The 22,489-nt window shown below is 42.2% G+C and overlaps 1 protein-coding gene across 5 annotated transcripts in view; it reads right to left on the bottom strand.

Annotated features, from left to right (window-relative positions):
• Positions 1–289: 289 nt before the first annotated feature.
• The window catches only part of ARHGAP20 (Rho GTPase activating protein 20), a 64,754-nt gene continuing 42,554 nt past the window's right edge, over positions 290–22,489 (bottom strand). For 4 of the 5 annotated variants that reach the window (XM_068930297.1, XM_068930299.1, XM_009683789.2 and 1 more), the window contains 8 exons: positions 18,533–18,599; positions 16,377–16,559; positions 11,304–11,482; positions 8,206–8,367; positions 6,671–6,780; positions 5,437–5,626; positions 3,956–4,070; positions 290–2,356 (listed from right to left, as the gene is read on the bottom strand). In XM_068930297.1, the coding sequence (XP_068786398.1) occupies positions 1,296–2,356; positions 3,956–4,070; positions 5,437–5,626; positions 6,671–6,780; positions 8,206–8,367; positions 11,304–11,482; positions 16,377–16,559; positions 18,533–18,599 (2,067 nt within the window). In that variant the 3' untranslated portion in view covers positions 290–1,295. The remainder of the gene's footprint in view (positions 2,357–3,955; positions 4,071–5,436; positions 5,627–6,670; positions 6,781–8,205; positions 8,368–11,303; positions 11,483–16,376; positions 16,560–18,532; positions 18,600–22,489) is intronic. The other variant, XM_068930298.1, reaches the window with a different exon arrangement.

Here is a 22,489-nt window from a genome sequence, read left to right as displayed (position 1 = left end):
CTCTCTGTACCTCCATACTATAGACTCCATCTCATTAGCTGAAAACACCTTCCTCCCTCTAAATGAGGAGCAAAGGGTTAGGAATTCTTGTTACATATGACTGAAACGTTACAAAAGTCAACAAATGACGACATACAATATGAATGATGCCACCCAAAGAGCAGGAGAAATGCTGCAGTCCTTTCTCATGCAGTGGCATCACCGGGACCGGGATGCAGTGGCATCACCGGGACTTTTGCTTCTGCAATAGCCTGTAGAACTGACACCTAAAAAACCATTACACGGAATATAAATTGAATTTATGACATAACAAATAATATTTAATATAGAGCATTGAATGCATACACATCAATACCAGTGCTGTAACAACAAAACAGAACTCGTAAAATTAGCAGCAGTTTTTGCAAGTACAAAAATACACATTTTTCTTCCATAACATATATAATAGCAAAATTTTTCAGGATATATTATACAAACTCAAAGCATTTAGATAACGCATTACTTTTAATATATTATATGATGTTTTAGATGCTGCGTAATAAAATCACTTGTGTTCTGCTTGCAATAATATATAATGCCATTTACAGCAATGTTAAGAAACTATTCACAACTTAAACATGAATAGAACAGCTGACAAAGCACAATAAATGAGACACGCAGAGTTGGGAGGTGTTAGCTACAAGCTTCAGCATTTAACTTTACATATTTATGAGCTCATTTTTTTCTTTCTTTTGCAGTGTGAAAGAAATAACTACACCTATCGAACATACTGTATAAACATACAGAAAACAATACACTTATTCCTTGGAGGACAATGAAAGTAATAACTATCAGTTTCAGACCAGTAGTATAATACCACAGTTATGAGATCTATGCTGACTTTGCACACTACATCAAAACCACAAAGGACTGGGACTCACATCTGCAAGGCTCAACACACGAGTGGTCAAGGGAAGGGTCCCAGCAAGCACTCTGCTGCCCTGACAGGGTCAGTGAACAGGGTACTTCTCTTAACTATTTCCTGGGACCTTTTCAGATTCTAGCGAGGTTTCTGTTTTCTTGTTTTTTAACAATTTTTGTTATTCTCACAATATTCTTGCAAAACTTTATGTGGGAAAATTACTTTAACAATTCCCTAAAGAAAAGAAAACCCACGAATTTTGGGCCTGCTCAATTAAATTTAAACAACCTGGATATTAAACTTAAAATGAACACACATTAACACCAAAGGCATTTTTTATGGTGTTTATTTTAAGCGTAAGATTCCTCTGCAAAAAAAGCTTTGGTCAGTCTCTTCAAACTTTGGATTGCTGCAATGCTCTTCTAGACCTCCTCTTTGATCTTGGATCATGAAGTCTGTCTCTTCCTGTGACTTTCAGTGGTAATGGCTGAATGTCAGATTTAAGCAAATAGCCATCCACTGCTTCAGTAGCTTTCAGAGGTGCTGGCCTGCGGTTGGTCTCCATCAAGCCCCCCTCAACCAATGCGTCAGTAGGTTTTGGAGGTGCTGGCACCCCAGTGGGCTTACCCAAATAGTCATGAACTGCTTCGGCAGCAGTGTCTTCATGTTTCTTTAGCAATTGGAAAGTGCTATCCAAAGGGGAAGAGGTTTCAGTTGGGGTAAATACAGATTGGTCTGAAAACTGAGAGAAAGCACTGTCCAGGGAGCTCATCGACGATACAGATGGAGACGTCCCAGGAGAAGAAAGGCTAGAAGAGCTAAATCCTGAGCAAATATTGAATCCCTCTGGGGATGGAGGCAGGAGGCAACGGGACAGGTCTTTCTTTTCAATGTTTTGGCTTGTGTTGTCACTTTTACTGACATTAATCCCTATAATCAAACTTTGATTGATAAGCTTTTGCCCTTCCATCTGTAAAGAACGAAGCTGGCAGAGATAGTCTTCATCTTCGTGAGACAGCACAACGTCACAGCTGGCTTTACGCGCTGCCTGCTCATGACCTTCACCAAGGCAGGTGAAACCAGAGGCCAGAAGGCCAATTGCAGGCTCTGAGGAGCGCCTGTGCCTCCTCAGGGTTTTAAGAGCACCTGAGGTAGTTGCTGAAGACAAGCCCAAAGCACTGGAGCAGAGAGATTCATTCTCTGAGTTTTCTTGCGATGAAAACTTACAGTGCACATCAGCAGAAACTGTCAACTGTTTTGATTTGGTTTTGTTTTGGATTTCATCCACTTCTGTTTGCTCCGAATCACCATCGCTCAGAGTAAAGACAGACTCCCTGCTCCTGTTATCCTGATCTCGGTTCTTAATCCAGTCACTAGATGAGGAGTCAGCTTCATCATTCGGCTCATTTTCCAGACTGTCATAGGAAGAGTCATTCAGATGGAGGGAAGCAACATCTGCAAGGATAAAACAAGTGTTAGTATATCAGTAACCGAAGAACCCTGCTGACAGGCAGTCGCATTTTGTTTGGAAAGTATCCGTTCTTTTCGGGGAACACTTCTGCTTTAAAGATCCTTCAAGCAGAAATGCCCACAATTTCAGAAAAAAATTACCTTCTAATTTTGAAATGGAAAAACTGAAATGAGTTAAATTGCAGTTCAATTAAGAAATATAGGATGATGGGGACAAAAAAGGGTGAGATTTTGGGGGTTTGTTTTCTTTGTTTTTAAGTCAGGACTTTCTGCAGCACCATTAGTAATCCCACCGTAAACAATAATTTACACATAGAATATTAAATTAGTAACTTATTGCATGTTTCTTTTTGTTATTGAATCTTGGAATGTTCATTTAATCTTTTTTCCCTTCTTTTAAGCAAATGAAGAAAACAGGGCACACTTCATACACTTTTACCGTGTTCCAGAAATTACAATATTTTAAACAACAGCACTGTGAAGACAGCTCTCATCTCCCAGTACATAAACATGAGTTTAAACAGTCAACTCATTTCAAATGAGTAGTGCGCACCTGTGCCCTGTTCTATATATGCAATAATTTCACTTACATTAAATCTCTTTTGCTCTGGGGTGAACTAACTTAAATTATCTCACATTTGCAGCAGACTGAATTAATGTATGGGCAGTTACCACGGCTCAGGGCACGCCTGAAAACTTGACAGGATACTGTAACCTATTGGGGGGCTAAGCTCTATCCCAGCACAGTGAGTCAGCAGATGCCATGTGCTTCCACTGGTGTTGGGGGGGAAGCCACATTTCACCAGATTTCACTGGAGACAGTGCATGAGGAGTTTGGGACAATCACACTGAGTCAATCTGACTTTACCAGGTGTCATTACCACTGCCAGGGTAGGCCAGCCATGACAAAATTTATTTTATAGAAATGTTGTTTTAGAAATATTTTAAGGGGAGATATCAACCTCCAGTAAGAACAGATACTGACACAAGACTGGAGAGGAAAAGGGGATTAGTGATATTCTGAAACACTTTGCATATTATGAACTAGTCAGTGACACATTTTCAGCCCCCAAATTCCATGATTTTTCTGTGCTGGGCACAAAATCTGCAAATCCCATCAAAAACCGGGAGACCTCTGTCTTTTGGTAATAAAGAATAGATGTTTTCAACTCTAATATGATGGGGTGACATCTTTATCAAATCCATTGCTGGTCTCTGACTTTCTGATATTCTGGAAAAACATAATCATGGGGGAAAAAATCTATATTTGAGAGGAAAACTTCTGAGGATTCTCTTTTCTTTTCTTTTCTTTCTTTTCTCCTTTTATTTTTAACATAGCAGCTCAGATGACTGGAAAAGGAGCAAGGGATTCTTTGGAAGAGCATTTTGTAGGATGGTCTAGGCCATGAAAAGCTGAATCACTGACTGTCACCAATATTTTGGGGAAGGGGAAAAAATAGCAAGAAGTGCTTATTTGGGTACACCACATGAAGGGAAAACAGCATCCTTCTAATGGAATATGCCTGATCTTTTGCGTGGCTGGGTTTAGCTGTTTAACGGGATTCAGACATCAATCTGTATTACCTGAGCCATTCTCTCTGTTCTTGCATGTCATCAGTATTTCTCCAAAGAGGGAGGTAATTTCCTCTCCAAAAATCCTGCAGCAATTCTCAGTGAGGAACTGCACCAGACTAGAAATCTGCAACAAAGCAGTGTGAGAGAGATGTCTCGTCAGATCTTCCGCTATCATATCCAGGGGAAACTCACTGCCCACTCACTATGCTCCTTTTTTAAACTGTCCCAATGGAAAGGCTGCCCCATGGCATACCCTTCCCCACTGCAGCGTGGTGGCCCAGTCTGGGGCTTTTGCGTGCTCCTTCAAGCATGCCCAGTGGGGTGCTCAGGAATGTCCTCTGCACAGTCACCCCTGGGAGCCAGAAGAGCAAGATGGCTTCTCTCACGACACCTGAGGGACCTGTGCACAGGTGCTGCTCCTTCTGCAGTGCTCCTGTGATAACTCACAGAGTGGCAGCGCATCCCTCCACTGGAGCCAGGGGTGAGTTTATTAGTGCCCCGCTGGCATTTTCTTCTCTGATCATAGTGAAAACCCCTTCTTCTGCTCTTACTACTGAGTGAGACCTTCCTCAGGTCCTCAGCTTGATGGCTGCACCACACCGTCCTTCCTAGCCGTGCTGCCCTACAGCAGCCTAGCTTCCTACCACCACCAGCCTCCCTGCTGGCGAGGGAAGGGAGTGGGCAGCCAGCTGGCTGGTTTTCATGGTCAGTCACTTTGCAAGGGAAGGCCATGGGCTGTGGCGATGGGCTGCCCTCACCTCCCAGCAGCCAGGAGCTCCTCTCTGGACATCCCAAGCCTTAGGAGAACGGCCAGGCCCAACTGAAATGCTCAGTACTAGCCACGCAAGGATGGTAGGACTGCTGTGGATGAATTTGTTTTCCCCTTCTAAACGCAGTGCCACACATTTTTGCCTTGAATATGATTTTACCTTGCCCCTTACCTTCTCACTGCTGGGAATTAAGATGGAATAGCTGTATTTTTCTAATGAGCATTTGACCATCTTTGCTGTCACACCCCGTATCTAGAGTTATCTTTACCACACATTTCCAAACCACACCAAATTCCATCTTCTTCAGCAGAGGAGGAGCTGGAAGATGGTATTCATCCCTCCTTATTTCCTTCCCTGCTGCCTTTTGCAGTCCACTCTCTCATCTATGTCCCTTGGGATCCTTGACTAGGGTGCAAATACTGATGGCCTCCTTGTATACATCTTCTCTGTTTCTGCTCTGTCCTGTTCCAAGGTGACCGTAATTGGAGATCTCTTTTATGACAAAAGTATTTTGCTAGTACATTGGGCATTTCTTTATGATCTGTCTTCCACTCTCCCAGGAGGATTATGACAATGGATCAATGAGCATTTCTGGGGCCCTGTTAAGAGGAGAAGTACTGATCTGCAGGGATACTGACTGTCCTTACATTTGCAACCAACAATCTGGTTGAGCAGAAGGAAGTTATTTTTCTTTTTTAACTACATCGCAGTTTCTCCTACCTTTTTTGTGAATTCACTTTCCGTATCAGGAGTGGAGGAAACAGGAGGCCAGAGCAGGCTAGGTGCAATGCAGATAGCTAGATTAAATGCATTCATCTGGTTCTCTTCAGATCGCATTTCTATACCGTGCAGTACTCCAAAGATGTAACGTAAGAGAACAACATTAGCTCTGGGGAGCTGCTCTATTAACCTGAAAACATATTCAAACGTAAGTCCCCAAATTAGAGACTGGACTTGAATACAAACTTGAATATAGCATATACACAAGTCAGAAGATGATGAAAATGCAGAAATACATTTTCAGAGTAACATGGTCTACTAATTAAAGCAGGGAGTATGTCAGAAAGGTGTTCTTACTCAGCTGCTTTCCCTCACTATGGCACATCTCTGAATAGTTTCCTGGGATGACACAAATACATTAGGAAATCATTACAATTACACTTTGTCAAATTAATGAACCCAGTTCAGTGTATGAGATTAAATTGTATTTCTCCTCAGTTGCCTGGTAATTCAGTATTCATTTTACCAAACAGTGCAGTTTTCACTATATACTATCTAGTTGGCATAAGTATGTGTGTATGTAAGTATGCATGAGGTCAGCTAGTTCTTCCTCCTGTTTGTGTACAAAACTCTGTTTCCCATGATATAAACTTTGCCCACTTTCTCTATTTATCACCTGCAAGGGTGGAGGCTTCCCTTGTCGCTATGTTCCAGTGTTTCATTTACGATTCCATCTTGGCTTCAAAATGGTCACTAAAATTTGAGATGAATGGCGGGGGGGGGGGGGGAAGTGTGAGGAAGTGATTGCAGCTACCCTTTCTCCTAGGATCCAAAAGTTTCCCGTGGATGATTTTACTTTATTTCTAGTATCAGGCAGAAATCCAGATCTTGGACAGCACAATTATAAATATTATAAATATTTTCTCATAAAAGGAAATGATAAACTCTATTTACTGGCATCTACAAAACGCAGAAATCATGACCAAAGAGAATCAGAAAATTGCCCCATACAGGAAATCTCCTAAATATATACATCAGTTTAAATGTACTTGCATATACAAGGATGTTTTACACATCTATTTAAATGTTGTGTTTTTTTAATTACAGACTGTAAGTTGAAGGTTTGGGATTCTGCACTCTGGGATATATATAGAGAGATGTATACAGATTTTATATATATATATGTATGTATGTATGTATAAGAGGACAATATAGAGAATACAAGTAATTCTACCTTTGGATGCTTTTTATCTTCTCTTCATTATTCCCCTGATCCATCACAGAGACCCACTTATCACAGAGCTGGGATGACAAAATGCTGCCTGGGATGTTGCGAAGAAAATCCTGATCCAGAGAAAAGAAGAACAAAATATGTAAACAGCTGTTCTGGAGCGTAGGAGGGAATAGGAAAAAGCTATGCAGCTACAAGAGGATGTATTGATGGAACAGCACTAGCTGACAAGAATTTTGATCCACAAAGCAACCAAAACAAGCAGCAAATCATTTGAGATAAGGAAGTCTTTTGGATTATGTTTAAAGTGAATATTTTCCTGCCTTGTCCTCACCCTTTCCTGTCAAAATGGAGGTATTTGGATACTTTGTCTGCTATTATTGAACCAAAAAACATGCAGTGGAGCCAGTTATTTTGATGCTGTATAACGTCTGCCTTTAGTCATCATTGACTTCATCTGTAGCCCCTGTTTCTTCTCCTCAGCTGGCAAACTTCAACAGCACCAGACCACGAGCCCTCCGAGAGAAGGCATCCCTGCCTTCTTCCACTGACCACAAATCCTTCTGGTAATGGAGTATTTATACTAGTCAGGGATAGTCTCCCTGTTTCTGTCTCTTAATGCTTCAACCATTACTGGGAAGATGTTGCAACTTGGGAAGAAGCTCAAATCCCATCTACACAAAGAGGCTAGAGTAAGGGAAGCCATGGTGTGCACGAATAATACATTTGCTATTACGTGGTAACTGCCTACGTGCTCTTCAGTGTGGTAAACCCCTCAATTAAACTGGTATTGTGGGATGAGTATTGCAAATGAGCAGTCTGCATGGTGCAGCTGGCCAGCCCGAAACCCACCAGCAGGAATGCGTATGTGTAAGTCTCACCAACAAAAACCTCTCACATGGCAGCAAGAGGAATAGCCTTCTGTTACAAAAAAATTCCACCCAAGCAGGGCTTGCTTAAAAAAGGAGATTACAATTTCTTTTAAGGACAAGTTACATGTAATCAAGATGCACTGTAATAAAATCTGCAGAGAAATATACTGATCCTTCTCCTGAGCTGATGCCTTGCTGAAGGCTTGTGATTTTTTTGCACAAGCAACATTATCATTAACATACAAATCTGTAAGAAAAGATAACTCATGGAAAAGTTAATCTAAATATTTTGGACAGCTTCGTATAATGGCAAAGGTCTGTAGTGTAAGGTATTATTGATGAATAAGGGGACAGGCCTGCAAAGTGTCCTTTCTAGTATTTTATTGACTTTAAGAAGAGATATAGAGAAAAGCTCAGAAAAGCTGAGAGCAAAACAAAATCCCTAATTCCTATTGAAGAGAGTAAACTGGCTAGTTCTCATCCTCATCCTGACTCAGTGGTAATCTCTTTCAGGGATCCTCATAATTTTAATATGTTAGCCCATTCTTCTTAATTCAGCCTACCAGCTCCTCTCTGGACCTATCCCTGGGTAAATGCCCTACTTGTTTGTGCCTGAAATCTGTGCTGGTCTCACCCAAAGGGGGAAAAGGAATGTTCTTCACATACCTTAAACAAAGATGCTGTCACAAATATGGATTCACAGGCTAAGTCCACTTCAGCTCCTGAATCAAGCTTCTCCTTGAGCTCTTTGCAGGTTTTTGCACTTCCTGAGCGTCTGAAAATACCCTCAGTGGAAGGGCCCTCTTGGTATAGGAGGGAAAGCATGTCCTAAACAGAAAAGGCAGGGAGGCTTTCTCAGAAACAGATTTAATTGTCTAGAACCATTAAAATGTTGTTTCACCATTTCTGTCACAGGTGAAAACCTTTGAGCCCTAAGGCTCACAAATTAAACACAAGTCTTAGCTTACTCTCCAGGCCATGCCAAATCTAACGGTAAAGCACTGATTTTGGAAAACATCGCTTCATAAATGTGGTGTTATCACCGCTCAGCACTAAGCTAGTGCATGATCTCTTCCAGGTACTGTGCAAGTATTAGTCAAGTTATTTAAATATATAAACATAGTGGTACAGGAAGAGGCTAGCAGTCTACCTAATGCAGTGCCCTGCATCTGACAGAGGCTTTAGCCAGCTGCCACTTCACAGGACAATATAAAATCCTTAGTACTCATCAATGTGCTCAATATTATCACAGACCCTAGACCAAGACGTCTGTTCCAGCTGATCAGTCTGTAGTCTGAAAACCCTGCGATTTTATCCAAGCTGGTAAGTGCTTCTTGTCTTAATATCTATCTGTGCTTTTACATCAGATCAGAGTCAGATTTCACCACCTTTGCTTCTTGTGAGCGATACTGCACTCCGCAAGCTGTTCAGAGATGCAGCGGGACCCCTTCTGGGGCAAGGTGCTACTCCTTGGGAGGGCACCCAGAAAGGGCCAAAACTCAGCTTTTGGCTCCTCTGAAGTCAATGAGGCTGCACAGGAGTAAACAGGTAGACAAATTTCGACATGAGATATTTAAAAGAGAAGGGCAAACAAGCAGATTTCTCCCTATCTTTTTAAAATAACAGGAGGGCCTGAATTCTTCAAATAAATGAGAGAGGAAAATCAGCAGAAAAGGAAAGACTGAAATCAGAGACCTCTCCTGAAGTAATATGTACATGATATTTTCCAGCTGCTTAATTCTCTGCAGTTTCCTTTGGGTAGGTTCTTATATATGCTGATCACCTCAGAGGCTCTCCACAGGAGCAGTCGCTCCAAGTAACATGGTATTTGTCATGTTTGTCTCTTCCTAGGGGGAAACGTGTGCAGACAGAGTGTCTATAATTATGTGCACACATGCTGTGGCCTCTGGACCAAACTATCTAAAGAGATGGCAAGAAAAGGGATGCTGGAGTAGAATCTGTTATCATTAAACCAAGTTATTCTAACAGCAGTGGCTAGGCAATGGCTTTTGGCTACATTCAGAGGCTGGGCTGTAAGGTGGGTCCTCCTGACACACAGCAATGCAAATATGTCTAATGGAAACTATTTTTTTAAATTTACTTCCTGAATGTTTCTTTCTTGCTTTTGCAGAAGTTGAAAGCCAGCCACCCATGTATGTGCATACACTTTAGGAGAGCACCATTCATGACAACAGGACTTATGTTAGCATTTCCATTTTCTTTGCAGAGGTTTAGAAACTCTGCTGCCAAAATGGGCTAAATTCTACAGTGCAAACCTCAGTACATGATTTAACACTTTTAAAATATATTTTGAACAAAAAGTGGGAAGATTCTCTTAAAGCAGTGAATCCATAGAAATTATATGAATGAAGTTGATGGTGTAGGACATTTCAGTGTGGTAATGGCTAAAAGAGAGCACTTTAATTGTGAAAACAAGTTTGAAGCTTTTAAGCAGAAATATCAAACATGCCTGCAGCATTAATCCCTGATATCTTCCTTCTCTTGAAGGTAAATCCCACACAGTACCTCAAGTGCAGTATTCCATTCTCCAGAGATGCTGCTTGGAATTAGAAGTTATATTTTGTGGCAAGGTCACAGTGTTTAAGACTCAAACCACAAAGTCTACCAAGTTGTGATTCTGTACTTAATATCTTTACTTTTTTTCAAAAAAGCTCCCTCACATTTAACTTCTGGAGATATTTCCAAAGTGCAGCATTGGCTCATCTCTCAAATGGAGAGAGAGAGAGAGACCAGGTTATTACAGAATCCACCTCTGCAGGGCTTATTTAAATAACCTACATAAAAAAAATATACACTTCCCCTCTCAAAAGAGAAAAAAAAGCAAAGCCACACTATTAAAAGACTTAAAAGTCCTGGTATGATCAATACTCAGGCAATGATGAAGCAGCATATCAAACTGAAGCTTAGGAGACAAACCACCTTTTACTGTAAATTGATGTAACCCGATTGATTTCAGCAGAGGTCTGCCAAGTTATTTCAGCTGAAAGTCTGGCTCTTAGGATGAGGGTCCCTGTTCTGCAGGGCTCACGTCGAGCACTATTCCCTCCCACAGAGTAAATATTTCAGTTGCTGCCTCAACAATAAGACAGTTACCAGGACAGGCTCCCTAGGAATGGGCTCTTTCTCATGTTTCCGGGTTGCCGGGAGAAGCAGCTTTGAGAGACCCCTAGCATGGGAGCTCCTTTGAAACAGCATGAAAAAATGCTGAGGAACTCCTGCAGCCTCCAGCCAACCCAACCGCTTTGCGATGGTGATGTCAGATCAAAAACGAGGACCCAGAGTGCTTCCTCGCCCTGGATGCCTTGGAGGGGAACTCTAACATTGTCTGCTTAAGGGCTGGCGTCGTTTGTATGCAAGGGTGGGCCGTCTATATGGGACAGCAAATGCCATGTTCTTAGAGTCCGGGATCTTGGGAGTGGTTTAAAAAGTATGTGTGAACATGGAGTTTATTCATACTGCATAAGCGAGGATTAGGGAACCGGCCTTATAGCGCGGGTTATAAAGAAGAAACACTCCCGAGCAGCAGACTGACCACATACATGTACAAGCTATATCGTATTAATCAGGCCTGACCATAGCACATGTTAAAAATCAAAGTGCTTGCTGAGAACCACAGATGATATTTCCTCTGGTTTCTCTGCTTGGGTAATTTCAGCATCCCATTTACACAGCATCACACGTTCTCATTTACTACACACAGAAATTCCACCACTGTAAGAGCCTGCCCAGAGTCTGGGACTCACCAAGAGAGGTTTGGGCAGGTTGTCATCCTCACAGATGGCTGTTAGCAAGAGGCCAAAGAGCTTCCCAGGAGCAGCAGATGTTGAGGAGAGGGGTGCGTTGTCCAAGTGAGTGCCTGGGCCACGCCAAAAAGCCCAATTTATGATAGATCTTTTCCTTTTAAAAGACTTTTGGCTTAAGTCTGGGGAAAGAGAGGTGTTTATTAGAAAAAATATATTTCAATTCTAATTCCACTATTTGTTTTGTAGTGGTTGCTATGGTTTCAAAGGAAAAATGTCTTGAACTCAACCAACTTCTTGGCATTCAGTTCAGTCAAATCCACCATGTGCATACTGTGTATGTGTGCACGTGTGGAGAGTGCACCACCTTACCCACGCTCTTAAGAGGATCACAAAGATCTGCACTGCACTACCAGATCACAGTGTGAGCACTTACCTCTAAGTACAGGATGGAGACCCTCAGCCCGCTGACTTCACATGGGGCTGGACTGTACTGAATGACTCCTTTCCCATCCACAGGCACAAAACCACAGATCTTGGGAAAATTAATGAATAAAGCCCATTGCCCTCACCTTGGCTCGCTAGCATCTAGCTCCACTGGCGATGTGGCAGAGCACTAGCTCTTTCCACAAGTAGCACCAGAGAATCCACTAATGGGGTAAGACATTTCAGGAAAAGTTGCAGCCTTTGCTCTCTTCTCCATGGAGCAAGCCTATCATCAGTGCACTCACTCCAAGCATTTGCTGACCATGGCTCAGAGACGGTGCCTGCCCTTTACTCAGTGCCTTCCAGATGGCATTTCAGCATGCTGCCAACACACTGATGGGTTGGGGTTTTCTTCCTTCAGTTTAATAGATTTCATGAGATATCATAACAGTGAAAGTGCTGAAGAGCATCACTAACTGAAAGTCTTATTTGCAATGCATAAAGAAATATTGGTATTAGGATGCAGAAGGGAGTTTCTTTCCGTCACACCTCTCAACATCAGCCAGTGTAACGCTTACTGAACAGCACAAGGTACTGTGGTCGGTGAGACTGCTTGTGAAGAAAATATTAAATGGGAAAAATGTATCCAAATATATTTTTCCTTTTCTAGATGTCTTCAAAGCCAATCAGCTTTGACTGAGTTGCTCACCTACCCTGTGCACCTTTCTATTAGCTAGTTCTTCCAGCTGGTCAAACACTCTGCCTTCTATCGTCCTGAAGGGCAGAGGGTAATGATAGAAATAAGGATTGCAGTATAATACTAGATTTTTCTCTCCTGTACTTTACTACACACATTTTCTAGCCCAAATAGTGATTTTTGTTTTACACTGTGCCATTCTAGGAGATCATGCTCCCTTTGGGAGTGGGTGGAAGTCTTTTCATTACAGGTTTACAGGATGAAAAATTACAGTTCAACTCAAAATGTGAGCATATGAGTGCTAAAGGCTAATGAAAAATTCTTTTCATAAAAAATAATAAGAAGGATATACATTTAAGCAGTCCAAAGCTTCATGAAATACAATCTTGGCAATGTCCTAGGCTTTACTTGATATGTCATGTTTTGGAAGAACATAGCTAACCTATAACTTACAAAACCACAATTTTTCTTACAGATGAACAAGATATTAGCATGTGACTATGGTTTACTTCACTTGGAGTGCTATTCACACAATGGCAAAAATATATATGTGTTCTGTTTTGGCAACCCTATAGATCTCTGTGAAAGTAAAAATTCAGGAGAGATGCTATTCTGGAGAAAAAAGAATAGCAGAAATGGAAAAAAATTGAGTCTTAAAATTAGAAACATTTATTAGTCTCTCACTGTTTGCTCCAGTCTTAAGAGCCGAGGCCTAAAATGGCAATGTGAGAAGGGTGATTTTGATCAAATGCAGCTCTCTTCTGGGATAGGAGGGAAATCTTTATCAGTATTCTTTAACATACCAGGATAGAAACCAGCAACTAACATAAACCAATGAAATGCCCTATCACTTACCAAATTAACACTTGCTGAACAGCAGGAGAATTCATCCTTTTCTTACAGAAAGGCCCTAAAGATAGGAAAGCCACTTCGGTGTTACACAAAGCACAAGGATTAAGAAGTTTTGAGCTACAGAGCAGATGAGAGGAAGAAAATATACACTTTCTTTTCTTGAACGTGTGCAAAGTTACAACACTTTCCAACCTCCATCCAGCCATGACCGAGATAGGCTATTGCTATGCAGAAGACCGCGCTTCCATACTGGAACAGCAGTGTTGCCCTCAGGGCCTTGCTCCTATGGATTATTCCGGGCCAGAATCAGAAAAAAGTAATATTGCTTTGGTTGCAGATCATGCTCAGAGCTCACAACAGTGGCCCAAGAGTAATTCCCATCTGCCTCAGGATCAGTTCTACTTGTATTTTATATACAGGCAGTTTCTATTCATAGATGGTGCCCTAGCCATGCGAGTGGATAGCTCCTCTTCTCACAAAGCGTTCCGAGTCTTCTACACACCTCAGATCTCTTTAACAACAGAGCATCTTTTATGACCAAATCCCTAACTGTCAAGCAGTTTTCAAAGACCTCCTTTCTGTATTGAGACCAACCTGTTAAAACTTTGCTTTCTCTTTCAACGGATGATTAAGTAACATTTTGGATGATAGACTAGCCATTGACAGCAGTTGGTTCTTTCCAGTTAAACTTTAAGCAAATGAGTATTTACAATGCTTTTCAGACATATGCTAATGAGCATTACTTAACGGCTATGTTTAACTGTGAGGTAGCCAAAAGGCTGCAGAAGGGTCAACAGAAGCATTTCAGTTCTTCTACACAGTAAATCCTGCTGTACTTTTTTTTAACCATCCTGCCAGGACAGCTGATGCAACTACGACAGCGTAGTTGGAGTCCACACAGCAACTTACTTCACATGACAGGCAGTTGCCAGTCATGTCTGCCTCTCAACACCTACAGCACTGCCTAACCACGGGGCAGCCTGGGCAGCTGTGTCTTACTGCAACCCCGAAAGACAGGGTAACCAGCATGCCAATACCAGTGCCACGGGGGCTGCAGTGCTTCAGGGTAGGTTATGACAAAGCCATGGGAGGAGAAGGAGGACAGAATGGCTCATTGACGCAGGAACTGTTTGGCCACAGAAATGTTTGATCCTTGCCAGGGCAACACCTGGTTAGAAATGTTACACTTCTAACCTTGCCACCTGTAAATGCCATGTCTTGATTCGGGTTACAGTAAGAGATAGTTACGAATATCAGCTGAGAGTTTTTAGTGGAGACTGCTGAAATTCTGTTCCCAAGTTTATGATTTTATCTTTTTTTAAGGAAAAATGAACACAAAAATCTCAGCGTTCAGATAACTTATACAGTAATAAGATGAGCCAGTAGAACATCAATCGCTTCACAAGGACCAGATAATCCCTCTTTTGTCTCAGTATGGGATAGATTTCTCTGGGAGAGAGGGCTGCAGGGAAGTGATGGGAGGGAGGGTTACACAGCACATTTGGCAGCAAAATGTGGGGTTACTGACTCCTCCTCTATACATTCGCCTTTTATGTGGTGTTGTGCATAGTGGTTACCTAACAACAACACAGATTTTGGCTTGCTGATGTAAAGATAAGCCTAAAATCAAATCACAGCCTTGGCCTGTACACAGACGCCCATCTCCATTTTCCAAAACCAAAACAGGTGAGAAGGAGCTAGGAGGAGCACAGTGAACAGTAATATATGCAAGGCAACTTGGTTTACAAGCAGCCAGACCTATACATCATTTTAAAATGTTCTGTCAACCAAGGATGAAAGCAGAAAGGGTGAATGGATTAATAGTCTCTTTTCCTCCTGCTTACTCTAGTCCTTAAGGATCGCAAGCATGCTGCCCCAAAGCAGCCAAGCTTTCCCTCCTGCAATTTGCATAGCACAACACATCTGTATTAGAGCTTTACAGGCTGATTTGCATTTCTATTTTCCCTTGCCAGTCAATGTCAGCTGCCAAGCAGGGCCTGTAAACCTAATTACACCCCTTCGCTAGATTGCCTCATTCTTAAAATATGCCATGAAGTAATGTATGATGCACATTATTGGGGAAGGGGGGATAAAGGAGCTTGGAAAGGAAATTAATTTATATAAAATGTAATCAGTTTCCAGAATAATTTGTAATAGATACTGATATAGCCTTGTTATATTTAATTTCTAAAAACATTACAAATTGATTCTATTCATACATTGTGGGAGATCTTTGCTGTTGGGGAGGCACAGAATAACAGAATGTGGATATGTTATTTTTATTATTATAGTCATTAATGGTGAAGTATGGCAGAGTTCCTAAGTGAGCGTAGTGTGTTAGTGCGTAAAGTTCAAGGAAAACACACCATGGGAAGAATCCTTGCCCTACACAGTTTACCCTCTAAGGTCCCAAGCCTGTACAGATGTACTGATTTGATTTACCCATGAGCAGTGAATTGTCATTGTCATTGATATCAGAGTGCAAAACAGACAGCAGGTGCTCATATTTTTGCAGGATTAAGGCCAAAGGCAGGAGAAAGTATTATCCTCATCTCAGTCAAAAGAGAACTGAAACAAAGAGGTCGCATTTGCTCAGTTCATCAAGGTACTCAAATACACGTGGAGGCTTTGCCATGTGAGGGGGTCCCAATGAAGTAGGTGTGGAGATGTCAGTACCTTGCTGAGATAAAGAACGCTGACAAGCATTACGGGGAGCTCTGCGGCAAAGTCAAGCCTTGAATCCCGACCTGTAAAACTACCCGGCCTTGCTATAGAACAAGGCAAGACTAGGGAGAGAAGCTCAGCTAACAGACTTAAAAAATTGTAGGGAAGAGCTCTAGTCTTTCTTTGCTGGTTTTAAAACAACCATTTGACATGCAGTTTGTAAAAATTTAACTTACAAAATTTGCATGCATACAACAGCACACACAAATTGGGAAGAGCAACCCTAGAAAAACCTCTAGGCAGCTGAATCACAGAAAAGTGCATCCGCATACTTCTCATCGCTTCCCTCCTCTCCCGGCACATGTTTGCTTTCTATAGCAGACCCAGCCTTAGACATGCACTGGGTGAATGGGGCTTGTGTGGGGAGAGCGACGTACCGCTCAGCTGCTGGCACACGGCCAGGCGACTTGGCTTCAGCACGAATTGGCACTGCAGCTCCTGGGGCAGCTGCTCCGTCAGGAAGGACCCCTGCAGCTGCCTGGGGCAGGCACAGTGCTTTGATCCGTGGGGCATAGCGTCTCGAATGTGGCTCATTTTAATTCCAAAGGGATATTCATGTCCTGTTCAAAGAGAAATCATCATAATCTGTGTTGGATTGACTGGAGACTTGCAAAACTCCATCTACCTTGGAGGAAAAGCAGACTTCACACACTGACCCACAGCACTTTCTCAGCAACCTCAGAACTGATGCTTTTATGCATATTTATGCTGGCATAAAAATTGTACACTGGTAAATATGGAGTTACTGTGTTCAGGGTAGTTTAACAGACGTAAAGAAAAAATCAGACCCATTACGGCTGTATCACATAAAAGTCCATCAGAAAGATTCAAATGACTATTTCTGAATTTAATGTTTACTTGCTCTATTGTTTTACTTGAGATGCTCAGGGTTTGGGTACTGGTTGCCCTTATGGTTCTCACAAGAAATGAGATTTTTGTCAAATTTTTGGTGAGCATGCTAAAAATCCGGTACGAACATGATCTTCCCTCTCTATCCATGGAAAGTGGAATAGCCAATAATTCAGTCAAAAAAGATGCAATAACAGTTCCTGTCTGAGGCTGAAACAGGAAGAAAATGTTAATCACAGGGCTAATGCAAATGAATTATGCTCTGCATTAACCAGCATCTTCAGGGACTATACAGAGGCAATTCATTTCTGGAAAAGCTTTCAAAACTGCCACTAGAAAGATATTTTTGGACCTGTCTACAGACGCGGCCACTGAAATAGATTAAATGTGGGTGCAATGTTACGATGTTTTCGTTAACCTACCCATAGACTTGCCTTAAAATGCACATTGATAGTGAAAGAATCATTATTAGACATTAGAAGTAGTGTGAAGCTGAAACAGTCAAAATTCTGATTCCGATGTGCACTTATGATAAAAGCTGGGGCCTTATCCAATAAACTGTGTGTGAATATCCAGTGCAGCATCATTTTAATATCAGATTCTTCTCTTCCAGAGACTGCAACTTGAATTTGCAGTGAGAGAGTGTCAGTCAATTAGAAAGGTCTTTCCCATTTTGGAATTCTCTGATGCTATATTTAAAACCACAGTTGTGATTTTATCTGAATAAGCTACACATAATAGTCTAAAAGACAAAGTCTGGTATGTTTCAGAGACAGAACAGCTTGTATTGTCTATAAGGTGCACAAGTTAGACATTTTATAAATATTAATGTTGTCTGACTCCAGCAAAGCATTTGTAGCTAAGGCTGCTTTGAGAAGGAATGTTAGGATTTACTGGAGTTAGATTTGCAAGAGGAAAACAGAAAATCCACAAATTTTTCTTGCCCTAATCATCTATGAACTTTTATATAGCACAAGTAATGCAGGGCTTCTACAGCAAAAGGCTCTTAATAACGGAAAGGGATTTGTTCTCAGTGAATGATGGGCCAAAATCAAATCACTCAGTCCAATCACTTCTGAGCTTTGGGCTGATTCCTGGTGAGGGGATGTTTTGAAAAGAATTTTATAATGTGAATAAGCAATATTCTGCTCTTATTCGGAGGGGAACTGTCAGCCAGTAAGAGAAATACAGGACTGGAAAGTACTTCTTGAATCAGTTATGTCCAGTTGCTGAAAATCAGAACTTTTCTCAAAATTATGCTGAGTTTCGCTGAGGAGGAGAAAGGAGTAAACAATGCTATGGAAACGTAGGCAGAAATATGGTATAGCTGGACTAGCTCCAAGAGAGGAGGTGAGTGAGTGGAGGTGCTGGTCCTGTAGAAAGACTGAGACTCGTGCAACTGAAAATAACAACATTGATGCAGAAATAAACGAACTTTCTCAAACTCGTAGTGGATATGACACAACAGACACAACTGCCTTTCAAAAAAAAAAAAAAAAAAAAAGGATTAGTGTCTGACTAGCTCCCTAAACAGGCAAACTTGCGTGACAGGGAAGTAAGAGAAAACCAGAAAAAAACAAAACCAAACAAAACAGGAAACTGCATTTCTCTGTATTTCTTGCTTTCTTCAGCACTAAAAATTAACGGGTGAATGCTGAAAAGTAAAACCATTTAAAGAACTCACCAATAAGAGGGTAAGGAGCATCTTCTCTTCCTGAAATCACCCATAGCTTGTAGTCTTTTTCAGAGCCCTTTAAAACCAAAATTAAGAATAAGTTGGCCAGCCGTTAAGAAGGGCTTTGCATTAGGTTTCTCGCAACGATATGATAATCTGCACCTTGCCACTGGGAGCAAAGGAATCCCCTTTACTTTTGCAGCGCCCAGATTTGCTTTTGAATCCTCTCTGAATACGCGACGTGGTAGGAGTGACCAGGGCCCGGCCTGAACAGCAGGAACGGCTGGAGCCCCTCATTTCTAGGACCCTCCATGCAGCTTGCTACAGGGTCCATCTCTTTCAGTAGGAAAAGGGGGCAATTTGCACCAGTTCTTCCCTGCTCCAGGAAGCAGAGGGGCCACGGCCACAGCCTGCGGGGCATTAGGGCTGCCTTCACAGCCAGACAGACGCACTAGCTGTGCTGACAGCACCCTGCAATGCAGCTGAGCTGGTTCACCCCCAATGCTTGCCACCTCCCCGAGCCTGGAAATCAGGCACCTCCAGCAAGGAAGGTACCTCTAGCACTGGGTCCTGCTCCCGGCTCCCAGCTCTGCTGCATCCTGCACCTCCCCACAGGCTCTACGTACACCTAGCCTGGAGAAGAGGCAAGTCTGACCCCTCGGAGGCATTAGGAGTAAGTAGCATGAGTGGATGCCTGCCGCAGAGCGGGCGGCAGATGGTCAGCAGTCATGCAAGAGGTGACCCCGCAGCCCGGTCCTTGCGTATCAGCATAAGCACAGCCTCAGGGATTGCTGTGGCACAGCACAGCCACTCTCCGGGCTCAGACTGCAGCCACAGTCACAGAGCAGACCTGTTTCTCCCATCTCCCCTCCGTCCCTGGCCAGCGGGAAGAGCTGACCCCACTGGCCAAGAGCATCCTGGCGCTGCTGCGCAGGGCACAGCAGGCAGAACGGGCAGTGCCGGTGGGCTGAGCCTACGCTAGACGGCCCCGGCAGGCCACAGCACTGAAAACTGCCCCAAAGTCACCTTGTAGGGCAGCAAACGGCAGCTCTGCAGCCCTTCTGCCTGGAAGGGCTTGGCAGCTCCTGCGGGTGCGGTAAGGTTGCAGAGCCCCCTTTAAAATTTAGCATGGAGGGGATAAAATTTACATCAGAGGAGATAATTTCCAGGGGACTGGAGAACAAGAACATCTCTGGAAAATGCTATGTAAAACCATTGATTTAAAAGTAAATTCTAAATATTGCCTTTACCATAAATGTATGCAGTTTAACTGAAGGAGGGATTAAAAAAAAATGACACTCAACACAAGTCACTCTCAGGACAAAGGGTGACAGGAAGTGGATAAATACACTGTGTAAAAAATGATCTATTAAATTTTAAATACCAGTTCAGTGACAGTGCTAAAGTAAGGAGAATTAAAGTCTGAAAGTTTTCTGACTGCAAAAGATGATCAATACCTATTGATAGTATTTATTTAGCTCTAAAATTAAATCCTACCTCCTTCTAAACAGATTTGCCTACTATCTGCATTGCCTGGACTTTCACCCAATGTCCCCAAAGCTCTTGAGACTCTGTGTATTTGCTGCACACATCTGGTATAATGCTGATACACCCCATAAAGCCTTCACGGATTGCTCTCTGACTGACAGAGCTCTCTGGGCCATATTAGCACTGCTGTTAAGTTAGCTAGCGGGAGGCAGAAGGAAAATAAATAGGCTATGGAGACATCTCTGGAGCCTCAGGGCAGGCAGCCAGGAGCAAATAAATACAGCTGAGGAGCACAAGAAAAGGTATTTACTTTTCCTTTCAAATATATATATGAAAGGGTTAGTTGCTGTGAAGGGGAGACAGGGGAAGGGGAAGAGCTGGGAGGCGCAGTTTCAGGGGGCGGATTGACCATCTCCCAATTGCAAGTGTTGTCCTTTATGGGCTTGATGAGGCCATTTGTCAGCAGCAATGTCACTGTCCCAGAAAAATCAGCAACTGTACTTATGGAGCTGGGAAACCCAAAGCCCTTCTTTCTGTCCCCCTGGATAATTTGGAACAGATGATCGATGCCATTTTGCTAGAATTAGTTGCCATTTTACCAGAAAAACTACAGAGAAAAAACCCTGATGCGTTAAAATGGGGTGAACTCAGGCAAAGTAATAGCCCCATTAATCACATAACATGTGAAATGTAGTTTTTATAATTGCCATTGAAAAGTCATAGAGTTCCTTTCAAGTGGTTCTCCCTGAACATAAAAAAAAAAAAAAAAAAAAAAACCACCCTCGAGGTGGCGCATAAGGAAAAGCTTCCTCGTGGTTGGAACAATCCTAGGAGGGGGCTGGGTGAGTCTGACTGATATGCAAGCTGCAGCTTAATTTATTTAGCTTGTCTGATTTTATTGTTACTCTTCTGACATGCATCTAATGAGAAAGGCTTTATGCCATGAAGATGCAGCAAAAAATGGAGTATATTACTTGGTCAAATAACTCAGGATGCAAGATTTTACATCTTTCAGATTGCTTTCAATTCTTTTTCCACTCAAAATAAAAATACCAAGTGGAGGAAAGGGATGGCTGTGATACGTACAAAAGAATGCAAAGCTGAAACCTAACCAGTTCCTCCTCCTGCTCATCCCAAGCAAAATATTCTTTTTCAGTACTACCATTTTCCTGATTTTTCTGTATGCAAAATGAGGAAGTGCAAATGACACTCATAAAAGGGGTAAAAATGAAACATATCTTAAAAAAGACTTGCAGTTGTAACATAGCACAGTCTCTTCAATTTGCAATACAAATCGGAGGAGACAATGGGCTGGATTTTAACTCACATCTTATCCTCTTCGCCTTGCAGTCCCTCTATTAACTCCAGAGTTACTTTTACTGGACAGATTGCAGAATCTTCAGCTGATGGCCAGAGCCCCAGCCCTGGTATAGTACAGGAAGTCTAAAACATTTCAAGTTGGATAGGCAGAAAATGCTGTGCTGAGGAGATGCCGAGCTAGCAGAACAGCCCCCTGGATGTACTAAAAGCCAGTACAAATTAGGGACAATGAATGCAAGAAAATGCAAATTCTGAGGTTGCTCTAACTTTCGCTGGGGGTCTCTTGAAGCCCCAGGGAAGCGCAAGAGTGGCACTTGGTCATATTTGACTCTTCACACACAGGGCTGTGGTAAGGAAAGACTTGTCAGATTCCATGCATCAAGATAAACATATGTACCAAGATCAAGACATCTGAAAAAATACTCGTTACCCAAACAGCAGGCTGACAGGCCAGTTAAAAAGTTGTCATCCGGGAGCTTCTATGACCATTAGTGTTGGTTAGAGCCACATTGTGAAATGAGAGGAAAGAAATGAGGGAAGCTGAATTCTTGTCCCTGGCACTGATTCGTTTTAGCATGTGAGGCACTTCCTTTTCTGGTTTAGGGCAAAGGGTGCCAGTTCAGGCACTACTTGATCTACTAGGAATCACTGCATCTACTTAGTGCACTATCCTGCATTATCTTAGCTCACCTAAAGACCTTTTACCAAAAGTTTCATGCCATTGCTTAAACTAAGTGCATTCAATTTCTGTGAGATCACTCAGTGACATTCATATCTCATGTGATGCTAAAGATCCATGGATATTTAGAGTTGTCTGATGTGGACGCTCAAGAGCAGTGGTTGCATTTATAATCTGGGGACACAACTGATCACACATATTTGCAAATTTTGAAACAAACAAGGAAAAATATCAGTCTAATAGGTTCCCTGTTCACATCAAAGCATGCAAAAGGAGCTGTGACAAACTCTCACTTCTTTTGTCAAGATATCTTCTCTTAGGCATCAGCAAAATAGATTTAACAGCAATTTCAAAGATGACTGAACCCTTACAGGGATGAGAGGCTTATTCAACAATTCCAAGGCATTTGATGATCTCTGGAGGTCTATATATTAAATAGCCACCTCTGTTTCATTTCAACAGCACTGCTAAGATAAAGG

The sequence above is a fragment of the Struthio camelus genome, chromosome 1 (assembly GCF_040807025.1).
Source record: "Struthio camelus isolate bStrCam1 chromosome 1, bStrCam1.hap1, whole genome shotgun sequence".
In the NCBI taxonomy this organism is placed as follows: Eukaryota; Metazoa; Chordata; class Aves; order Struthioniformes; family Struthionidae; genus Struthio; species Struthio camelus.
This window is presented reverse-complemented; position numbering and strand designations above follow the sequence as displayed.